The following is a 17599-nucleotide window of genomic DNA, read 5'->3' as shown; positions in this document are numbered from 1 at the left end:
ATGATATCAATAGACATAATCAGCATCCAAGCACATTCAGCATAAGCAGATAAAAGTCAATCAACTAAGCTCTGGCCTCCTGCCGCTAGAGGTCTCAACCCCTGGGTTACCTGAACCTGAAATAAGCGCCCCAAACGTGGGGTGAGATCTCTAAACAGAAATCTCAGTAAGACAAAAGGTCCTCAAGGATCTTCCACCCCAAGCTCACTTACATGCACAATATAAGTTCAAAAACAGTTCAACAGTATAAGTTCCAAAATAGTGCAATGCAGCAGATAATCATGTCATGTGTGTCAATACTAATCTACTGGCCAGAGAAATGCATGAATACGTCTATTACCCACACTAGTGCAAGACGCCACTTGCACCCACCCACAGTGTCACCGTCTTGTATGACGCCACATACTCAGGCTTACTGTCAAAGTGGAACAATACATACATATTAAAAGCCATTGCACATAAAGCTCAACAACATTTCAAATACCAAAGCATGTAAACACATCATGCATATAAACCACTCCCCCATGGGGTATGGTGGAACCACACAATGGCTAAACCGAGGACACGAAAGCTTACCTTGCAATCTAGCTATCCAAGCCAAGAGTCCACACAAGCTCAATGCCCAAACACAGCAGAATCACAATATGTTTCAGACCAGTAATCATATCAACAACCAAAGCTCAAAAGCATAAACATAAAGACAACGCTTATCTTTTACGTTTCATGTCTTAAGACTTCTCACAAAGCCACAAGCCCTTAATCACTTGATTCCGACTTAGATTAATCATTACAGAAGTCTCACTTCACCAATCTAGGGTCCACAAACCCCAAATACAGTTCTGTATGAACAGTGCAACTACTGTTCTTCGAAAACCCAAAATATCCGGATATTTGTCGGGGGCATATCCGGATATCAATATCCGGATATTCAGAACCCCATATCCGGATATCTATATCCGGATATCAATATCCGGATATTTTTAACCCAATATCCGAATATTTCACGGCAGAACACAGATTGCATTTCGCGAGATATCAATCCAAAGGTCCAACTTTTACCGAGTACAGAAGCCTAAACATGCATTTCTAGGTGTGTTTAAGCTTACCCAACCTCAAGTTATTAACTTTAGTTCATTACATGCATCAAGGTTCCATTTATAACCAAGGAAACACATGGTCAAGGTAGATGAAGCTTACCAACAGCTCAAAGCAGATAAAAAAATGCTCTTGGATCTCACACTTCAGCTCCTAGGGTACTGACTTCAAGGTGAACGAAAATGGACCAATAAAGCTTGGTTCTTTCACACCAACAAGGCTTCTAAGAGCATCACCAAGTCATGACAAGGCTCCCTCAACAAAGCTTATGAACTCAGCCCCACAACTCAACAAAACAGAGATGAAACAACCCAGAAAACTGACCTCCGCACTCACTACACACTCCACTAAGTGTTTTCAAGGATTAGCTAGAGAAAATCAAGGAAAAGTGGCAACTTGGTGGCTTTTCTCAAAGGCAAGAAGGCAAGGAGGAGGAGGAGGCTGATCAGCAGCTCCAACTCACGTAGAAACAAAGGAAAAATACCCTAGGTTCATGTGCCATTAGCTATATATAGTTGCTTAAGTTCTAAACACACAGTATTTGCATTAATAGCTACGCTTAGCATTTTAATCCCAAACTTTGGAATCTGATCCTACTCATTTTTCTAAGATTTAATATATTTTTTATTTTATTTTTCGCAGCACCTTTTCGGTACGCGCTTTTCCATAGCCAGTATCAGTTCTGGCACCAGTTCTCATTATTTCTCACCTGAAACATGTTTTACAAGTCCTATATAATATTCTAGGAATATTCATGTACATATTATAATATTTTGGGATACTTCATCGATACGCATTTATACCGAGTAGCAAAACTGGTATCTTCACTTTTCGTCAGAAAAGTGACTTTCAACATTATTAAACACTTACCATATTTATTTACAAGGAAGCACATACACTTGTAAAAACAGGAAGAGTCTGTTATCAAAAAAAAAAAAAAACAGGAAGAGTCGTGTCTGAAACGCTCCGACACGGCGACACGCTCCAACACGGTATCGAACACGCGGTCAACTTTTTCCGACATGTTGACTATCCCGACACGCGAATTTGACCGTGTCCGACACGGTCAAATGGCATTTTCATAATTTTTTTTTTAATTTTGTTTTAATTTTTTTTAAAAAAATTATTTTTTTAAAATTAAAATATATTAATAAAGCTTCCACCTGATCATATCAATTTTAATTTTTTGTCTTTTTTCCCCTTAACTAGATAAGAGATCATCTCAGCATCATTGTTGTCAATTCCTATCACGCTCTTGTTGTATCTCCTTGTCTCTGATCTCTCTCTAATATGATTTGATCTCTCTATCTGATATTATATCTCTTTCTCATCCCAGTTCTTATTTTTTTTATTAAGGCTTTCTTGCTATGCTGTCGTATTAGGATTAGTATCCTTGATGTATATCTATCCATGATTATATTAGATTTACATCTTAGATAGCCCCTTATTGGGCCTGTCATTCTACGGGTCCATAACACGTACCAATTGGCAGATGTTAAGTGACAGTGGCATGAGTTACTTAAAATATTAAATCTTCATTTTTTATCATTTGAGTACTTTCTTTTTTATTTTCTTGATGCCGCAATATTTATATGGTTCATTTTTTCTGCAGTTATTGCAGATAAGTTATCTGCAGTAAGTCCAATACGACGTCGTTTTGGGGCAGAAATCATGATGTTTTTGTAATTTTAATTTACTTTAGGGTTATAATAGTCTTTATATTTATAATTTCATTAAGATTTCAATACCAAAACGACGTTGTTTTGAGAATAAATGTAGATAACTTATCTGCAGTAACTGCAGAAACATTTTTCTCATATTTATAATAGGGATGTAGATCTCTTTTTATTATTTATCTTTTCTTAGCATGTATTTTTATATAATTAAAGATTTTGAATATGAAAATGTTCTGACAAAATTAATATGGTTCCTAAATTGTATTTTCATCCTAATAGATTACAGTTAAATTTTAAATTAAATTAGTGTTACGTGATAACTAAGAATCCTTATCGAATGATTAATTTGATTTATTTAATCTTTCAATACTGATTCAATGTTTCAAATATTACAATAACCAAATTAAATATTTATTTAATAAATAGGTATCCATTATTGCAATACCGCTAAATTATGTTATAAACTTAGTTATATTACTTATATATATTGGATGATTTACGATTAAGATTATTGGATATGATTTACTAAGTCAACTAATGAATTGGAAATCATTTCGCATTGTAAGAGATATGCATGGGTCAATGACTCAATATGATTAATCTAGATTCAATGTTTTATTTTTTTTTCCATTAATTCATATAAAAAATTGAAAATTCAAATATACATAAGTTGTTCAAGCAAAATGACATTAATAAACTCCATTAAATTTTCTTTGATTATTTCATTGCCTTATTTTCATTTCTTATGAAGTAAAAGCTTTATATAATCACTCCTTCATTTTATGCACCTTATTTGATTATGTGATCATAACGTTTTTGCTCCTTTTCTTTTGTTGGGATAACGTTAAGTAATCACTTTATGTGATTTAATTATATATTTATATATAACTTCTGATTTTTTTTTGAAATTTATGATTAAGTTATCCAGTAATATTTTATTTCCTAATTTAAATTTATTATATCATGCATTAACCACTACAAAAAGTAAGGCATTTTGTGGAGGTCATATTTTCATATTGTGGAGGTCTTTGACCCCCACAAAAGATATTTGTGGAATTCACCCAGACCCCCAGTTCTGCCTTCGCCACAACATAGTTTGTGGGGGTTTTTTGTGCAGTGCCACAATTTGTTGAAGTATTTTCTGGAGGTTCGAGACCCCCACAAATACTACACTTTCTGGAGGTTTAAGACCCCCACAAATGTTATATAATTTTCTAGAGGTTCTAAACCCCCACAAATGTCACTTATAGATCCCCACAACATTTATAACTTCCTAGAGGTCATAGACTGCCACAATGTTTTTTTATCATTTTGGCATATATGACTTAAGGAGAGTTAATGACAGTTTATCCACCCGTTTCAGTGGTTCCACATTAGTATTAGCTTATTATTTTCCATATTTTTATATTATTTTGCACCTTCAACAAAATGACTTCTTAGCACTTTCATTACATTTTAATTAATTACATTCCAAAAAAATGCAAGGCTAAGAGCTGACCATTGATCAGCTTTAGCAACCAATGGAGGCAAGGGAGTATTTCAAGAAAACTCATTAAATTGCACCAGCAAGTTTAGTTTCACTTTAAGATAATTTTGAATCAAAATGAATAGATCATGCACTGAATTTTCATTGACATACAAAGCAACTCCTTCAAAAACAAGTAGGAGATTTTATCCATTGAGCAAAATAATCGAAGGTCAAGCTTGCACATAAAGCATCAAGCTTTTTGACATAGCAAATTCATCTTCCTGAATATTGTCTAGGTTGGTGCTTTCTATCCAATCTTTCCATCTTTCTGAAGGAGGACTAAAAGTGGTGCATTCCCTTGATGCTTGGAGATCACTCAATTTATTTGTTATTTCCACCAGTTGTTCCTCACACTACAACAAAAATGTTCTTTAGCCACGGCAAAAATCGTGGCAGAATATGACTAAAACCGTGGCTAAATGAGTTGTCCACTGTTTGAAAAACCGTGGCTAAAACGGGCGTTGCATTATTTTAACACGATGATTTTTGCATTTAAGCACGGTCTGAATGACTGTGGTAACATTGAGTTAGCCACGGTTTTTGTTACGTTAGCCACGTTATAGTCGTAGCTAAACGATTTGGATCACTATGATCAAAAGTTTTATTTTGCCACAAACAAAACCGTGGCTAATTATAAGGAGTTTTTTTTAAAAAAATATATTACAAATTCTCCCAATCATATAAAAAGCAAATAATAAAAATTGCATTTGATGAAAGAACCAAAAACCAAATTAAGAGAGTTAATAAAATCGCTACCAAGATTTTCAATATCTTTATAATTTTTACATAAGTTTTTATCCACTTCACCTATCTAAGCAACACCCTGTAGGCAAAATTTTGGAATTTATATTTACGAAAAATAAAATAAATTTGGAATACATGTACATGAGCTAGTTGTTAAAGTACCCCAAAAATTTGAAGACTCGAGATGTGTTGGAGTTGGGTGCATGAGTGGGTCTTTGAAATCTTGCAATGTTTGAGAATGATCCTTATGATTTGAAAAAGATGGGTGCTTGTGTGGCTCTTCATAGTTCACTGTTGTCAAAATTCTTTCATAATTCCCAGTCAAATAAAATGAAACCCACATCAATTACGTTCACTAATATGGTGGTTTTAGGTTTAAATATATATAGAAGTGGCAAGGAATTTTGACAATTCTTACAAGAGCTAAAAGGCAAAATATATTCTTAAATATAAAGAGAGAAGCATTATAAAATGGGCAAATAATTAAGCATATATACCTGAGGGAATTGAACGAGCATCACTACAAAAATTAAGGTATTTTGTGGAGGTCATATTTTCATATTGTGAAGGTTTTTGACCCCCACAAAAGACATTTGTGGCATTTACCCAAACCCCCAGTTCTGCCTTCGCCACAACATAGTTTGTGGAGGTTTTTTGTGCAGTGCCATAAATTTGTTGGAATATTTTTTTGGAGGTTCTAGACCTCCACAAATGTTACACTTTCTGGAGGTTCTAAACTCCCACAAATATTGTATTTCTGGAGGTTTACTAACCCCCACCATATGTTTGACTTTTTGTCACTTAAAGACCCCCACAATATTTATCACTTCCTAGAGGGCATAAACCTCCACAATTTATTTATTATTTTAAAAAGTTTAAACCTCCACTATTTATCACATCTTTTAATAGCTTTAAAATGACAATATATAAGAGCTAAAAAGTTTATATATCATAATTTGAGAATTGAGCCCCACCACTTGATAAGCTAAGTAAATATTATGCACGTGCGCAAAGAGCTGAAATGATACTTGTGTAATACTTATTAATCCAAATTTCATTCGACAACTATTCTCAAAACTTGAAAGAAAATATTATTTGGCAAAACTTAAAAGCACGTTATCCTTCTGCCAATGCAGAAAAGGGGTGAAAAAAAAAGAATAGAATACAAACAAAAAAACCAAGAGACTATTTCCTCCAAAATTAATAGCAACAACTCCATGGAAATCTTGGACTTTGGCTAGCCCCATTCTTTTATGGCCTTGGTTGCAGCATCTTTTCCTAGTCTTGGTACCTCTATCACCATCATATCTTGCGTTGCATCCAAAGAAGGTGCCATATAAGTGCAAACATCGGGGTTCTCTTTTAAGATCTCCTCTTAAGTACACGTATCTCCTCTTGATCATAGACTTGTCACCTGAAAATAGTTATAAAGTTAGAAAAAAATGTAAAGACATATAAATTAAAAAATACAATTTAAGGATAATACGCTTCATTATTAAAGAAGAAAATAATCTAAGAGATTAAGTTACTTTTAAAATAATGTACTATAATTCAATATAAAAGGATAAGATTACCCTTAAAAAAAAAACTAATCCCGCATATTTGAAGAAAGTTCTTCGTGACAGGAAATTAAAAAAAAAAATGCTTGTTCTGTGAGGGAAAATACTTTTCCAGATTATTTTTATCATGCAAAGCCTATAACTGGAAGTTATAAGATAACAGTTATCAAAAGAATCACATAACATAATAACATACAACTAAAATTCAAGAACTGAAAAGTAATGAGGAGTAAAAGAAAGGGTAACCTTTTTAATTTCATGGCGTGGGATATCATGGCGATCCATAGGATTAATCTCCTCAGAGTTCTGTTCAAATAAAAATAGATGAGTCAGAAACTTACTTGAGTTTTCTACCAATTAGCAACCCAAGCAAGCCAGGAGTAAAAAAATAAAAATAAAAATTATACCTTAGCTTCATTATGGCAATGCCTACAGTCAAATAATAATTAGTTGCAATTTGTATCTCATGCTGAGTGAAGATCTTCCACGGTGACATGTGCAAGGACGAATCTGCATCTATTCTACAACTTGGAAGTATAGTCTCCCTCATGATACTGCTCATTCTTCTTGAGAGCTTGAGGACACTGAGAGGATGCAATTTGGCTAAGAGCTTCTTTGATTTGGTCCTCAACAATTGAAGAAATGCATGCCACTGAGAACCAGGTTTTGACTTATCTTGAGACTCGAAATCCACAATGGGTTCTCTTGAAGAACTTGTTTCTGACTCTGAGAAGGGATTAATATCTACAACCTAATTAGTAAATTATGGATGATTCATTAAAAAATGTTGAATAACATAATCTTTACTCACTTGCTTGCCTCGCAATGGTTGCATCTGCTCTATAATCCTTTGGAGGGGGAGAAACTATATCCATCAGCACCCCCTTTATATCAAGAACAAGAAGTTTTTTCTTCAAAAATCCAACTTGTGTTCCAGCCAAAGAATTTCTCAAATTTTTTGAACTAAACTCTTTGTTTATGACAGAAGCAGATAGTGCCTTCATTTCATCAGAATAAGAAGAATATTCTTTGGCATTTTTTCTTTCATCTGCTTCAGTTGACTCAGTATCCATTGAATTTTTAATACCTTCCTTCGGAAGGTTACAGGCTATGTTAATGCTTTGTACTGTATGGGGCTCCATCCTTTTTTTCTCTCAATCCCCCTGAAACTGGATTCACCTCCCCAAAAGAAGAAAGCAAGATTTATTATTTATCTAGGCTTTCAAAGAGAATTTGACATTGAAAATCTTGGTAACTTTAAACAGAATTAGTAATTCAAGGAACACTAAAATTTCTGAATAAATGTTAAGGGTCAACAGTCTTACAGCATCCAATATCATTCCATTATTCATTCCCCAGTAGATCCTAAAAATATGGACAACTATAGATTCAAACAAGGTAACATAATAATGTTTTCAGAAAAACAATCTGACAAGCACATGTGTAATTTAATACGGTTTAGCATTAAAAAATATATATATACATATTGTCAGGGAAAATATATATACATATATACATATACAAACCAAAGGTTTCTGACTCTTGAAGAACCAGATTTTCCCAGGAAATAATTTAAAAAGTGATTGGTTCCGTGTAAGAATGAACAAAGCCGAAGGGATTAGTGAAAGCAACAAGAGAAGACCAAATTTATATATTATTCATCCTAGTGAAAGGAGCTCTGCAATCAAAATTTCATGCTTCATAGGATTTAATTACTCTTTAGAATTTAGATTTCTTTGCAATGAACATAAACACGTTCCCTTAAACCAGAAGACCAATCAGTGAACAAGCCCTGAGAAATCACGAAGAGTGGTCTTCTCAGTTATTTTTCCCATTCCTGCCCCCACTAATAAAAACAAAATCACACATAAATTCACTCCTCTCGCCACAAAATAAGATTCCTACGTCTCAATAACATCTTAGCATTCTAAAGGATGCAAATTTTAATAAACTATCGCTCAATAGATTACCATTCTTAATTAATAAACAGTTAATATCTTGATATACTAGGGAGGTTTTCGATAAGAAAAGCTTTTTTATGAAAATGATGACACCAACAAATGTTGGCAGAGAATCCCACGGGAAAACTCAAGTTAACCTGAAACACAGGGATAATGGTGATATCAAAGTGAAAGAAATTTAAATGATGAGGACAGTTAAACAGTTTCCAGAAAATCACAAATTTTAAAAAACAAATGGGTCAGGAGATTACTTGTTCTACCCGCCCACACATTAAATGCTCAGCACCTAAAGATATGAGCAATTAAAATATATACCTGTAAATTCAGCTTGAATTCTTTAATTTTTCAATGTTGTAATCCAGTGCCTTGGCCCAAAGGCTAGACCACTGTTTACAATGGCTCGATACATGGTATGAACTGTGCTCTTCTGGCATTCTAAGTGCTCCACCCAAATTACCTACAACCAAAAGCAACATTCCAAATTAAAGTGCATTCTCACAATTACAAATACTTAGTTAAAGGTTTTGTTCATACCTTACAATGGCCATTTGACTTATCCTCAGTAATCCAACCTGATGGTTTTCTGCATTTCACAAGGGATGTGTCAATGTTGTCTTCTACTTATCCTCAATAATGATATGCACACAATCTTAACTAGCCCATTGAACAATAAGCTATGGGCATGAAGATGATGAAGCAGGTAGCAAAGTATCAAAGGGAGCACAAGCTTAACTGATAAAAACTATTTACAAGTGACAACTAACTCAAATTTGTCACAGTAACACACCTTCTTGTGACCTTCATAGTTTATATTGGTTATGATTGGTCTACTTTCTTGGTTTTTTTCTTCCCTAAATGCTAGTAGTTCACTAGAATGATTATAAGAACAAGGTTTTAACTTTTAAGCAATCATAACCAGTAGGGAAACACAAAACGCGGGACCTCATAATCACTCAAGTAACATCATTGTTGGACAAGGATTTGGGCTAACAAAGTTGCTACATATAAGGTGAAAATGCACCTTTTGAAAATGGGCAAATAATTAAGCATATATACCTGAGGGAATTGGACGAGCATATAGCAAGTCATTGCCAAGGCAAACATGAAGCACAGAAATGCTACAGAGGCCATTTCTAAATTTGATGTGATATTACTGCTTCACTATCCAGTTATATATTGAGTACTTAGAAACCATTTATTATTATTTTATCTACATTGAAACGCTCACAATGCAAGAAATATCACTACCCATTCTCAGTCACAAAGGATTGGTCAAAATAAACTCATAAAAATGTGATTAAAATTAATTGTCCAGTGCGGGTACAATTAGCTTTTTGACCAGTGTGGATAGAAAAATATTGTTGTCTTAATACCATTTGAAACATATTTGTTAATTTGAGACAAGAATGACATGGCGCTAAATGAACTAGTATCACATGTTACCACAAGGCAATTATATCTTTTCATATAATTAATTCCTATTTTTTAACTCTCACCCTATTTTTTATAATTAATTCTCTGTCTTTAACTCTTAATGTTAATTGAATTTAACGTAATTATTAATCATTATTAATGTACCTATGTTTCTCATGACTCTCCTTATTATGATGATCAATTTCTATCAAATTTGAATACTAGTCATACAATTAAGATCTGCAAAGTTACCTGCAAAGACAGAGAGAAGAACAGCTTCACACCTCCCGAGTCCTGAGAAACTCCTAACAAACATTACCCTTTAACCCCAAGTCTCCTTGTGATATAATCAAGAAATGAGAGAGGTGTTACAGGATTCATCTTCCACCCAAGAGTGGAAAGGACCAAAATTTCCATTCTTTTTATCGTTTTTGCTTCAAACAAGTATCCACTGTCCTCCACCTACACAAATTAGAGAAGAATCATAACCAATGATCAAAATCTTTTATTTTTAATTTACAAAAAGTGGAGTCATGATAGGTAAATGACACATATTTGGCGGTCTACAAAAAGGGCAACTTGGGTCTCTTCAACCTTAGCAGCAAGGGAGAGGCAAGTCACAGTAGCTAGTTGTGTCAGCCATGGTTCCCATTGTGTTTAAACATTTACACTATAGTAGTATATGTAACACAAAAGGCCTAGATACTAGTTGTATGTCATAATCAAACGAAATACTGGTTGCTCGAACGGTTAAATGCAGAGGGCAAAAGCCAAAAAGGTAATTATGAAGTAATAACGGAGACTCATAAGTCATAACCTTTTCACTTTTCTTTACTAGTACTTACGCTCCTCTTTTCTCTTTTTAAGCCCTCGACCTTCTTTTGAGAAGGGGATGGCTTTCAAGTAATTTGCACACCAATTCATCAATACTCAAGCCAATAGTCCAACAAAATTGCATTAAAAATAATTCTTTTAACTTATTCATGCCAATGGTTACAAATCAACACTCATCTTGCTACCCAGTTTAATTTGCTGCAGTCAAAATTTTTAATAAGATAATCTACTTGATCAAGTGAAACAGGCTTTCATTTAAAGTTATCACATTTAGAGTTTGAATCTAGATGTAAGTGAAACAGGATTATAAATTAAAACAGTTTCATAAGTTTGTATAACAACAGAACATGATAGATAAGAATAGTGCAGATCTCTGTTGAGGATGGAAACCTGGTTGTTCATAGCAAGAGCATATTGATTGGTGTTCCGGACAACATAGCTCTGAGTCCAGGATGTGGAAAGGGACTTGGGAGTGGTGCTTTTGTTGGTGCTACAGCTTCCCATAGCAAAAGTCTCCATGTGATTCCCATTGGTGTCTTGGAGTATGTTCTTATAGCTTTCATCTTCCAACACTTAACCACTGTATCACAAAACTATAGTAATTAAACCTGTAACTAAGGTACAGAGTCAATTGCAAGTTGATCATAATCATTCTTGTTCTCTGCCATTATACCTGTAACTAAGGTATGCAAAGTAAGCAGCCATTCATTGTAGGCCTTCAGTAAACTGCTCCTGGACAGGACTTCATTGCAGTTTGTCTTTCCTGTGCTACAAATGTAATTGTGAAACCTTCATAATTAAACCTTAACTTAGATTAAGTTTGGCACTTACTAATTATCAAACCATAACAAAAATGTAACATCAAATTTTGCAAGGAAAATTCAAAGTGAAAATATTTCTGTTAAGGAATAATTAACCATTCAAGTGGTTCATTAACTCAAAAACTTGAAGGTCTGCAGGTGTATATATTGAAGGAAATCCATCCCAGCAAAGCGATCTAAGATCTTCTAAGAGATATTTATAATCACCATCAAATTGTATGCCAGCAAGTTGAAGCAATCTCAGTCTCTTCATCTTCTCAAATGCTTTGGTTTTGAAATCAGTTGTTGTATCCATCATGGGCAACTTCAAATTCAGTCCCGTAACAGCTACGTTCCCTGTGAAATAAAATGCATAGCAGAAGTAAAAGGCAGTAAAAATTCTAGGAGCATAACTGAATGCAATTATGAGGTTTGGAGCTCATAAGGAAGCAAGTAACACTAAACGATTCACAATCAGGCTATTTTTTATTGTATTTTTTTGGAGATATATAGCTAATTTTCATACTTACTGAGTTAAATAAAGATAACAAATTGATGCTAACAACTGATTCGCCAATGTTTATCTTGCATCATTTGACGTTGGATTAAATTTAAAAACAAAAACCAAGCATGAAGTTCTTACAGTATCTTTTGATACCATATTAAGCACATTTTTGTCGAGCCATAACCTACTGCGCTTCTCGGCATAATCTGGTGATTCCCCATAAACGACAGCACTAAACCAGCAAAAAAAACAGTATAGACAATCTAAAATCAAGCTGAAGCTACCAAATATAAGAAGGAGGAATCGAGGGTACTCATCCTGCCCTGTAGGCATCTCTGTCTCTGTACTTCTTGTGGATCCACTGCTAGCACTTGTCCTATCTGTGAATCTTCCACAAATGTCACTCTTTATATTGAGATGACCTAATTATTTTCTCTTTATAGGATCTCTCTCTTCAAAATAAGAGTATATTTTATTTTTTATTTTTTGGAATTAATTAATTTATCATTGGATATGATATTCTAGCTCTTGTAATCTCGCATTGAGTTTTACACAGACATTTCAAGGTTTTAGGTTGAATTTGAATTTATTTATGCATCTGGTGTCGTACGTGTTTTTCTTTTCCTTTTGCATTTTATTGGAAATATTACTCTCCTTTCACATGAGGTAACTTATCTCATTTTCTCTCACTTCGATTTTCGCACTCCATTTTCTTTTTCTTTTTCTTTTTTCTTGTAATGGTGGGACCCACCCATTTTCTCTCTACCACATAAGATAACTATCTTATGTGGAAGGAGATTAATAAAACCCGCATTTTATTTACTTAATGTTAGAATATACAAATTACGAGAATAAAAAAAGTAAAATGGAATATTTATTTTATTTATGAGTTATGCACAAGAGGTTGACATTGATATATCCTATCAATTGTTAAAGTTTATTATAATAAACTATGAGATGATGAAGGAAAGATAGACCAAATTAATCTCTGATTTTCATTGATCGTTTCCTTGAATTAAGTAATCTAATAATCCTAATTTGCTATTAATTGGGAATTTAAATAACCGAAAGATAAAAGCTATTATCTAGGAAACTAAATAACAGAAAGATAAAAGAATAATCTTCCTAATAATTGCAATAAAGTCTTATCCTAATAAAATAGAATTTAATTAAATAAATAATCTTTGAAGTGGGCTAGTACTCTTGTTGCACGTTTGGGCCTGCATGCTTCATTCCCCACCCCATCAGAACAGGCTTTGTCCTCAAGGCCCACTATAGGTGAATCGATGGTGGGCTGATTGTGGGAGACAGAAGCTGGCCGAGTCTCCTCCCTTGTGTTCGGTTCAGGTGTATGTGGTTCCAAAGTGTTATCTTGATGAAGCTGACTTGGCAAGCATGCAATGGCTGGGAATCCGCTGGGTGAAGTCTGATTGGTGCGCTGGGTATGTGCCTTATCACATGGGCTAGGATTGGATACTTGATTGAGTGTACCGTGGGAACCTTGGACAGGGAAAAATTCTGGGGCAGTGTGCGCTGAATCATGTGGGTCAGCAGTGGGTAGTGCATTGTCGCTTGGGTCCTCCTTGTGCGTTGAATCTTGGGCAGCGCAAGCATGCAATGGCTCTTTAGTTCCTTGGGCCGCGTGAGTTGTATCTGTGCGAGGTACATCAGAGGCTCTTGAGCAGTGTGTATTGCTGGGGCGGCTTGGATTACTTGTGACAGTTGGTAACATGCCTTCAGTAGCATGTGAAATGTTGCCATCTTCATTCCATCGTTCTAAATGTTTTTCATCTTCCCATGTAGCAGCTTCCTGAGGAAGATTAGTCCAATGGATAAGCAGCTGGGTGATTGGTCTTCCTTCACGCGAAACATTGCGGGTCGCAAGTATAGTGTGTGGAATATGGATGAGGTCTTCAGTATCAATGGAGGTTGGGTAGTGTGGAAGGGGTCTGTCCTTACGGTGATAAAATGGTCGTAGTAAGGAGATGTGAAAAACTGAATGGAGTTTGGCGTCTGGTGGTAGTTCTAGGCGGTACGCCACTTTCCTATGTTTTCCAGTATTTTGTACGGTCCATAGAACTTGGTTGCTAACTTCTGTGATGAACGGCCACGCAAGGAAAGTTGTCGTTAAGGTTGTAAGCGTAGAAGGACCAGATCTCCTATGTTGAAGGTAAAATCACATCTTTTCTTGTCAGCTTGTGTCTTCATTGCGTTTTGGTCAGCAGAGTTGAATCAACGGCTTCTAATGTTGATGTTCCCAACGAATACCGTAGTGGATATGGTGGAGGTTTTCCAAACGTAGCTTCAAACTAAGATGTACCTATGCTGCGATTGTATGCAGTATTGTAACGATACTCCGCTAAAGGTAAAAATTTCAACCATTCTTTCTGCTTCTCAAATGTATATGCTCTGAGATATTGTTCTAACGTTCTATTGACCCTTTCTGTTTGTCCGTTTGACTGGGGGTGGTACGCCAAAATGTAACGAAGTTGTGCGCCTTGGAGTTGGAATAACGATTTCCAAAAAGCGCTGAGAAAAATGGGTCACGGTCAGTGATGATGGACTTTGGTGTTCCATGTATTTTCCCCACATTATCCCAAAAGACTTGTGAAACTTTGGAGGCAGTATACCGGTCTGGGAGTGGAATAAAATGTTCTCCTTTGGTTAGACGATCCACTACAATGAGGATGACAGAGATTCCTTGGACTAGTGGCAGATGTGTGATGAAGTCCATTGTTAGTTCGGACCAAATTTCTGTAGGAGGTTCAATCGGCTGTAACAAGCCATAAGGTGAGTGATTAATGGGTTTCACCCTTTGGCATACTTCGCAAAATTTCACAAATTCTTGTACATATTTTCTGACTGTTTTCCACATGAAAAATGTGCATAAACGAGACAATGTCCGCCGGACTCCAGCATGTCCGCCGATGGGTGCTGAATGGAACTCCTTCAACAGACTCGAGATTAATGAAGTGTGTTCAGGCAGAAAGATATGACCACGGTGGAGTAGTAGTCCATTTTTAATATCCCAGTTCCCCTTTTTTTCTTTGGATGACTGTATTTCCCCCATTAATTTTGCTGCGTATGTGTCTGCTTGTAATTCTTTCTGTAATACTGGTAAATAGTGAGAACTGGGTGTGGATAAGGATGCCAATTGTGCGACTGGGGGTTCAATATCCCCTTGAAGTTGCCTGGACAAACCATCAGCAGCAGCATTAGTGATACCAGATTTGTAAGTGATTGTGTACTGGTATCCTAATAATTTCGCCAAAAATTGCTGTTGTTCTGGTGTTTGGATCACTTGAGACATCAGATGGTGTAAACTATTGTGATCAGTTCGTATGATAAAACTGGATCCCAAAAGATATTGCCTCCATTTGCTAATTGCTGCGATAATTGCATACATTTCTCTAATGTATGTGGATTGGTTTTGCATTCGGGAAGATAATTTTTTACTAAAATAAGCTACCGTACGGTCATCTTGTAGTAAAATTGCCCCAATACCGGAACCCAACGCATCTGTTTCAATTGTAAATGGTTTACTGAAATTTGGTAGCATTAAAATGGGCGCTTCAGTGAGACGCTTCTTTAGATTTAGAAAAGCCGTGTGAGCCTCGTTTGTCCAGTTGAATTGGTTTTTGGTAAGTCGGTCCGTAATTGGTGATGTAATTTTGGCATATCCTTTTATAAAACGTCTATAGTATCTAGATAAACCCAAAAAAGTTCGTACCTGTGTAATAGTCTTAGGAATGGGCCATTCTGAAATTGCCTTTATTTTTCTGGGTCAGGTGCGACGCCTTCGCCTGAAACAATGTGTCCTCGAAAGTGTATAAAGTTAGTAGCAAAGGAACATTTAGAAATTTTGGCATATAGGCAGTGTGAGTGTAATGTTTCCAGAACCGTAAGTAAATGTTGAACATGTTCTATCAAATTAGGACTAAAAACCAAAATATCATCAAAGAATATTACGATAAAACGCCGTAAATAGGGTGCAAATACTTCATTCATTGTAGCCTGGAAGGTGGAAGATGCATTCGATAAACCGAATGGTAAAACCAAGAATTCAAAGTGTCCATGATGTGTATGGAATGCTGTTTTGTGGATGTCGTCAGAGTTCATGCAGATTTGGTGGTATCCAGATCGCAAGTCCAGTTTAGAGAAAACCGTAGCTCCATGGAGTTCGTCTAGTAATTCATCCACTGTAGGTATAGGAAATTGATCACGCACAGTTATGGCATTCAAAGCCCGATAGTCCACACAAAAACGCCAAGTGCCATCCTTCTTTTTGACTAATAAAACAGGAGAGCTGAATGGGGATTGACTTGGTCGGATAATACCGACCGTAAGGATTTTCTGACATAATTTTTCAATTTCATTCTTTTGGAAATGAGGATAACGGTAAGGTCTAACTTGAACAGGTTTAGAATTTGGAAATAGAGTAATGTGATGATTATGTGGACGGTTGGGGGGTAAGGTGGTGGGAATGGTGAAGACATCAGAGTAGTTGGCCAATAAATTTTGGATTTCAGGGACTGTATGAGGGATAGGATTAGTGTGTGAAGGTGGGGTAACGGTGGAATTATGGTCTGATTGGGTAAAACACATGAGGCATGAAGTGTAGGCATTACAAGCAATAAGCTTGTCAAGTTTCGCCGGTGAAATCATCATTGAAGTATCTGGCCGTTGTCCTTGGAGTTGAATAGTATTGCCATGGTGATCAAAACTCATTAGCAATTTTCCATAGTCCGTAAGAATGGGGCCCAATGTGGCTAACCATTGAACTCCTAGAACTATATCAACGCCTTGTAAATCTAACAGATATAAATCCAAGAAAAATGTGTGCGATTGCATTATTAATGGAATGTCACAACAAAGGGCCTTGCATTGCAACCCCTCGCCATTGCCTACTTGAACCGTAAAGGGGTTAACAGTTTGTAGAACAAGTCCCAAGTAAGTGGCCATTTTATGAGTAATAAAGTTATGGGTACTACCTCCGTCAATCAATATTTGGACCTGTTTGCCATGTATTGATCCTGTTAATCTGAAAGATCAAGGGGAATAATGACCAAAAAGAGCATTCAAACTAATCTCAGAAAAATAATTAGGGATAGGGTCTGCATCTGGCGAAATAATTTGAGTGTCCTCCTCCACTGGTTGGACATTATCATCGTCAGTACCTTCAAAATATAACAAAGTGGCCTTTCCTTTGCATTTGTGTTCGAAAACATACCTTTCATCACATCCAAAACAAAGTCCTTTGTCACGTTTGTTTTGAATTTCCTCCGCGGTCAGGCGTTTAATTGGTAGTGATGGAGATGAAGTAGGATTTTTGTTGGTGGAAAACGCATTTGTGTTGTTATTGTTGGTAAATGATTGGCGTGGTATCCATGGTCGTTGTTGTCGGGGACCACTGTTGATGTCAGATTGCTGGTCTTCATAAGTCTTGGCTAATGAAAAAGCAGAATGGAAGGCCTGCATCTTGTG

At 35.8% G+C, this 17599-nt stretch overlaps 1 protein-coding gene across 5 annotated transcripts; it reads right to left on the bottom strand.

The window, feature by feature from the left end:
- Positions 1-6065: 6065 nt before the first annotated feature.
- LOC133287282 (uncharacterized) lies at positions 6066-12513 on the bottom strand. Of its 5 annotated transcripts, none has more exons than XM_061484854.1 (10): positions 11839-12513; positions 11484-11578; positions 11201-11390; positions 10229-10438; positions 9098-9146; positions 8879-9020; positions 7414-7771; positions 7010-7346; positions 6849-6908; positions 6066-6457 (listed from the first exon to the last, which is right to left on the bottom strand). In XM_061484854.1, the coding sequence occupies exons 7-10, from the start codon at positions 7742-7744 to the stop codon at positions 6454-6456; spliced, it is 732 nt and encodes a 243-aa protein (XP_061340838.1). In that variant the 5' UTR covers positions 7745-7771; positions 8879-9020; positions 9098-9146; positions 10229-10438; positions 11201-11390; positions 11484-11578; positions 11839-12513; the 3' UTR covers positions 6066-6453. The 5 variants fall into 5 exon arrangements, with proteins under 5 accessions (XP_061340838.1, XP_061340839.1, XP_061340837.1 ...); XM_061484855.1 differs by having other exon boundaries at positions 11484-11573; XM_061484853.1 differs by having other exon boundaries at positions 11484-11967; positions 12254-12513.
- Between the last annotated feature and the right edge of the window lie 5086 nt (positions 12514-17599).

The sequence above is a fragment of the Gastrolobium bilobum genome, unplaced genomic scaffold (assembly GCF_033153095.1).
Source record: "Gastrolobium bilobum isolate Gb01-03AN ecotype WA unplaced genomic scaffold, APGP_CSIRO_Gbil_v1 utg14512, whole genome shotgun sequence".
Classification (NCBI taxonomy): Eukaryota; Viridiplantae; Streptophyta; class Magnoliopsida; order Fabales; family Fabaceae; genus Gastrolobium; species Gastrolobium bilobum.
Note: the sequence above shows the minus strand (reverse complement) of the source record. Positions and strands in the feature narration are given on the sequence as shown.

Excerpts from the sequence above, each read along its gene's own strand:
- LOC133287282 (XM_061484852.1), bottom strand. The coding sequence starts at position 7,744 with ATGGAGCCCCATACAGTACAAAGCATTAACATAGCCTGTAACCTTCCG. Across the intron at positions 7,347-7,413 it reads AACCATTGCGAGGCAAGCAA|ATATTAATCCCTTCTCAGAG; the intron begins GTGAGTAAAGAT and ends ATTAGGTTGTAG. Across the intron at positions 6,909-7,009 it reads ATTGCCATAATGAAGCTAAG|AACTCTGAGGAGATTAATCC; the intron begins GTATAATTTTTA and ends TTATTTGAACAG.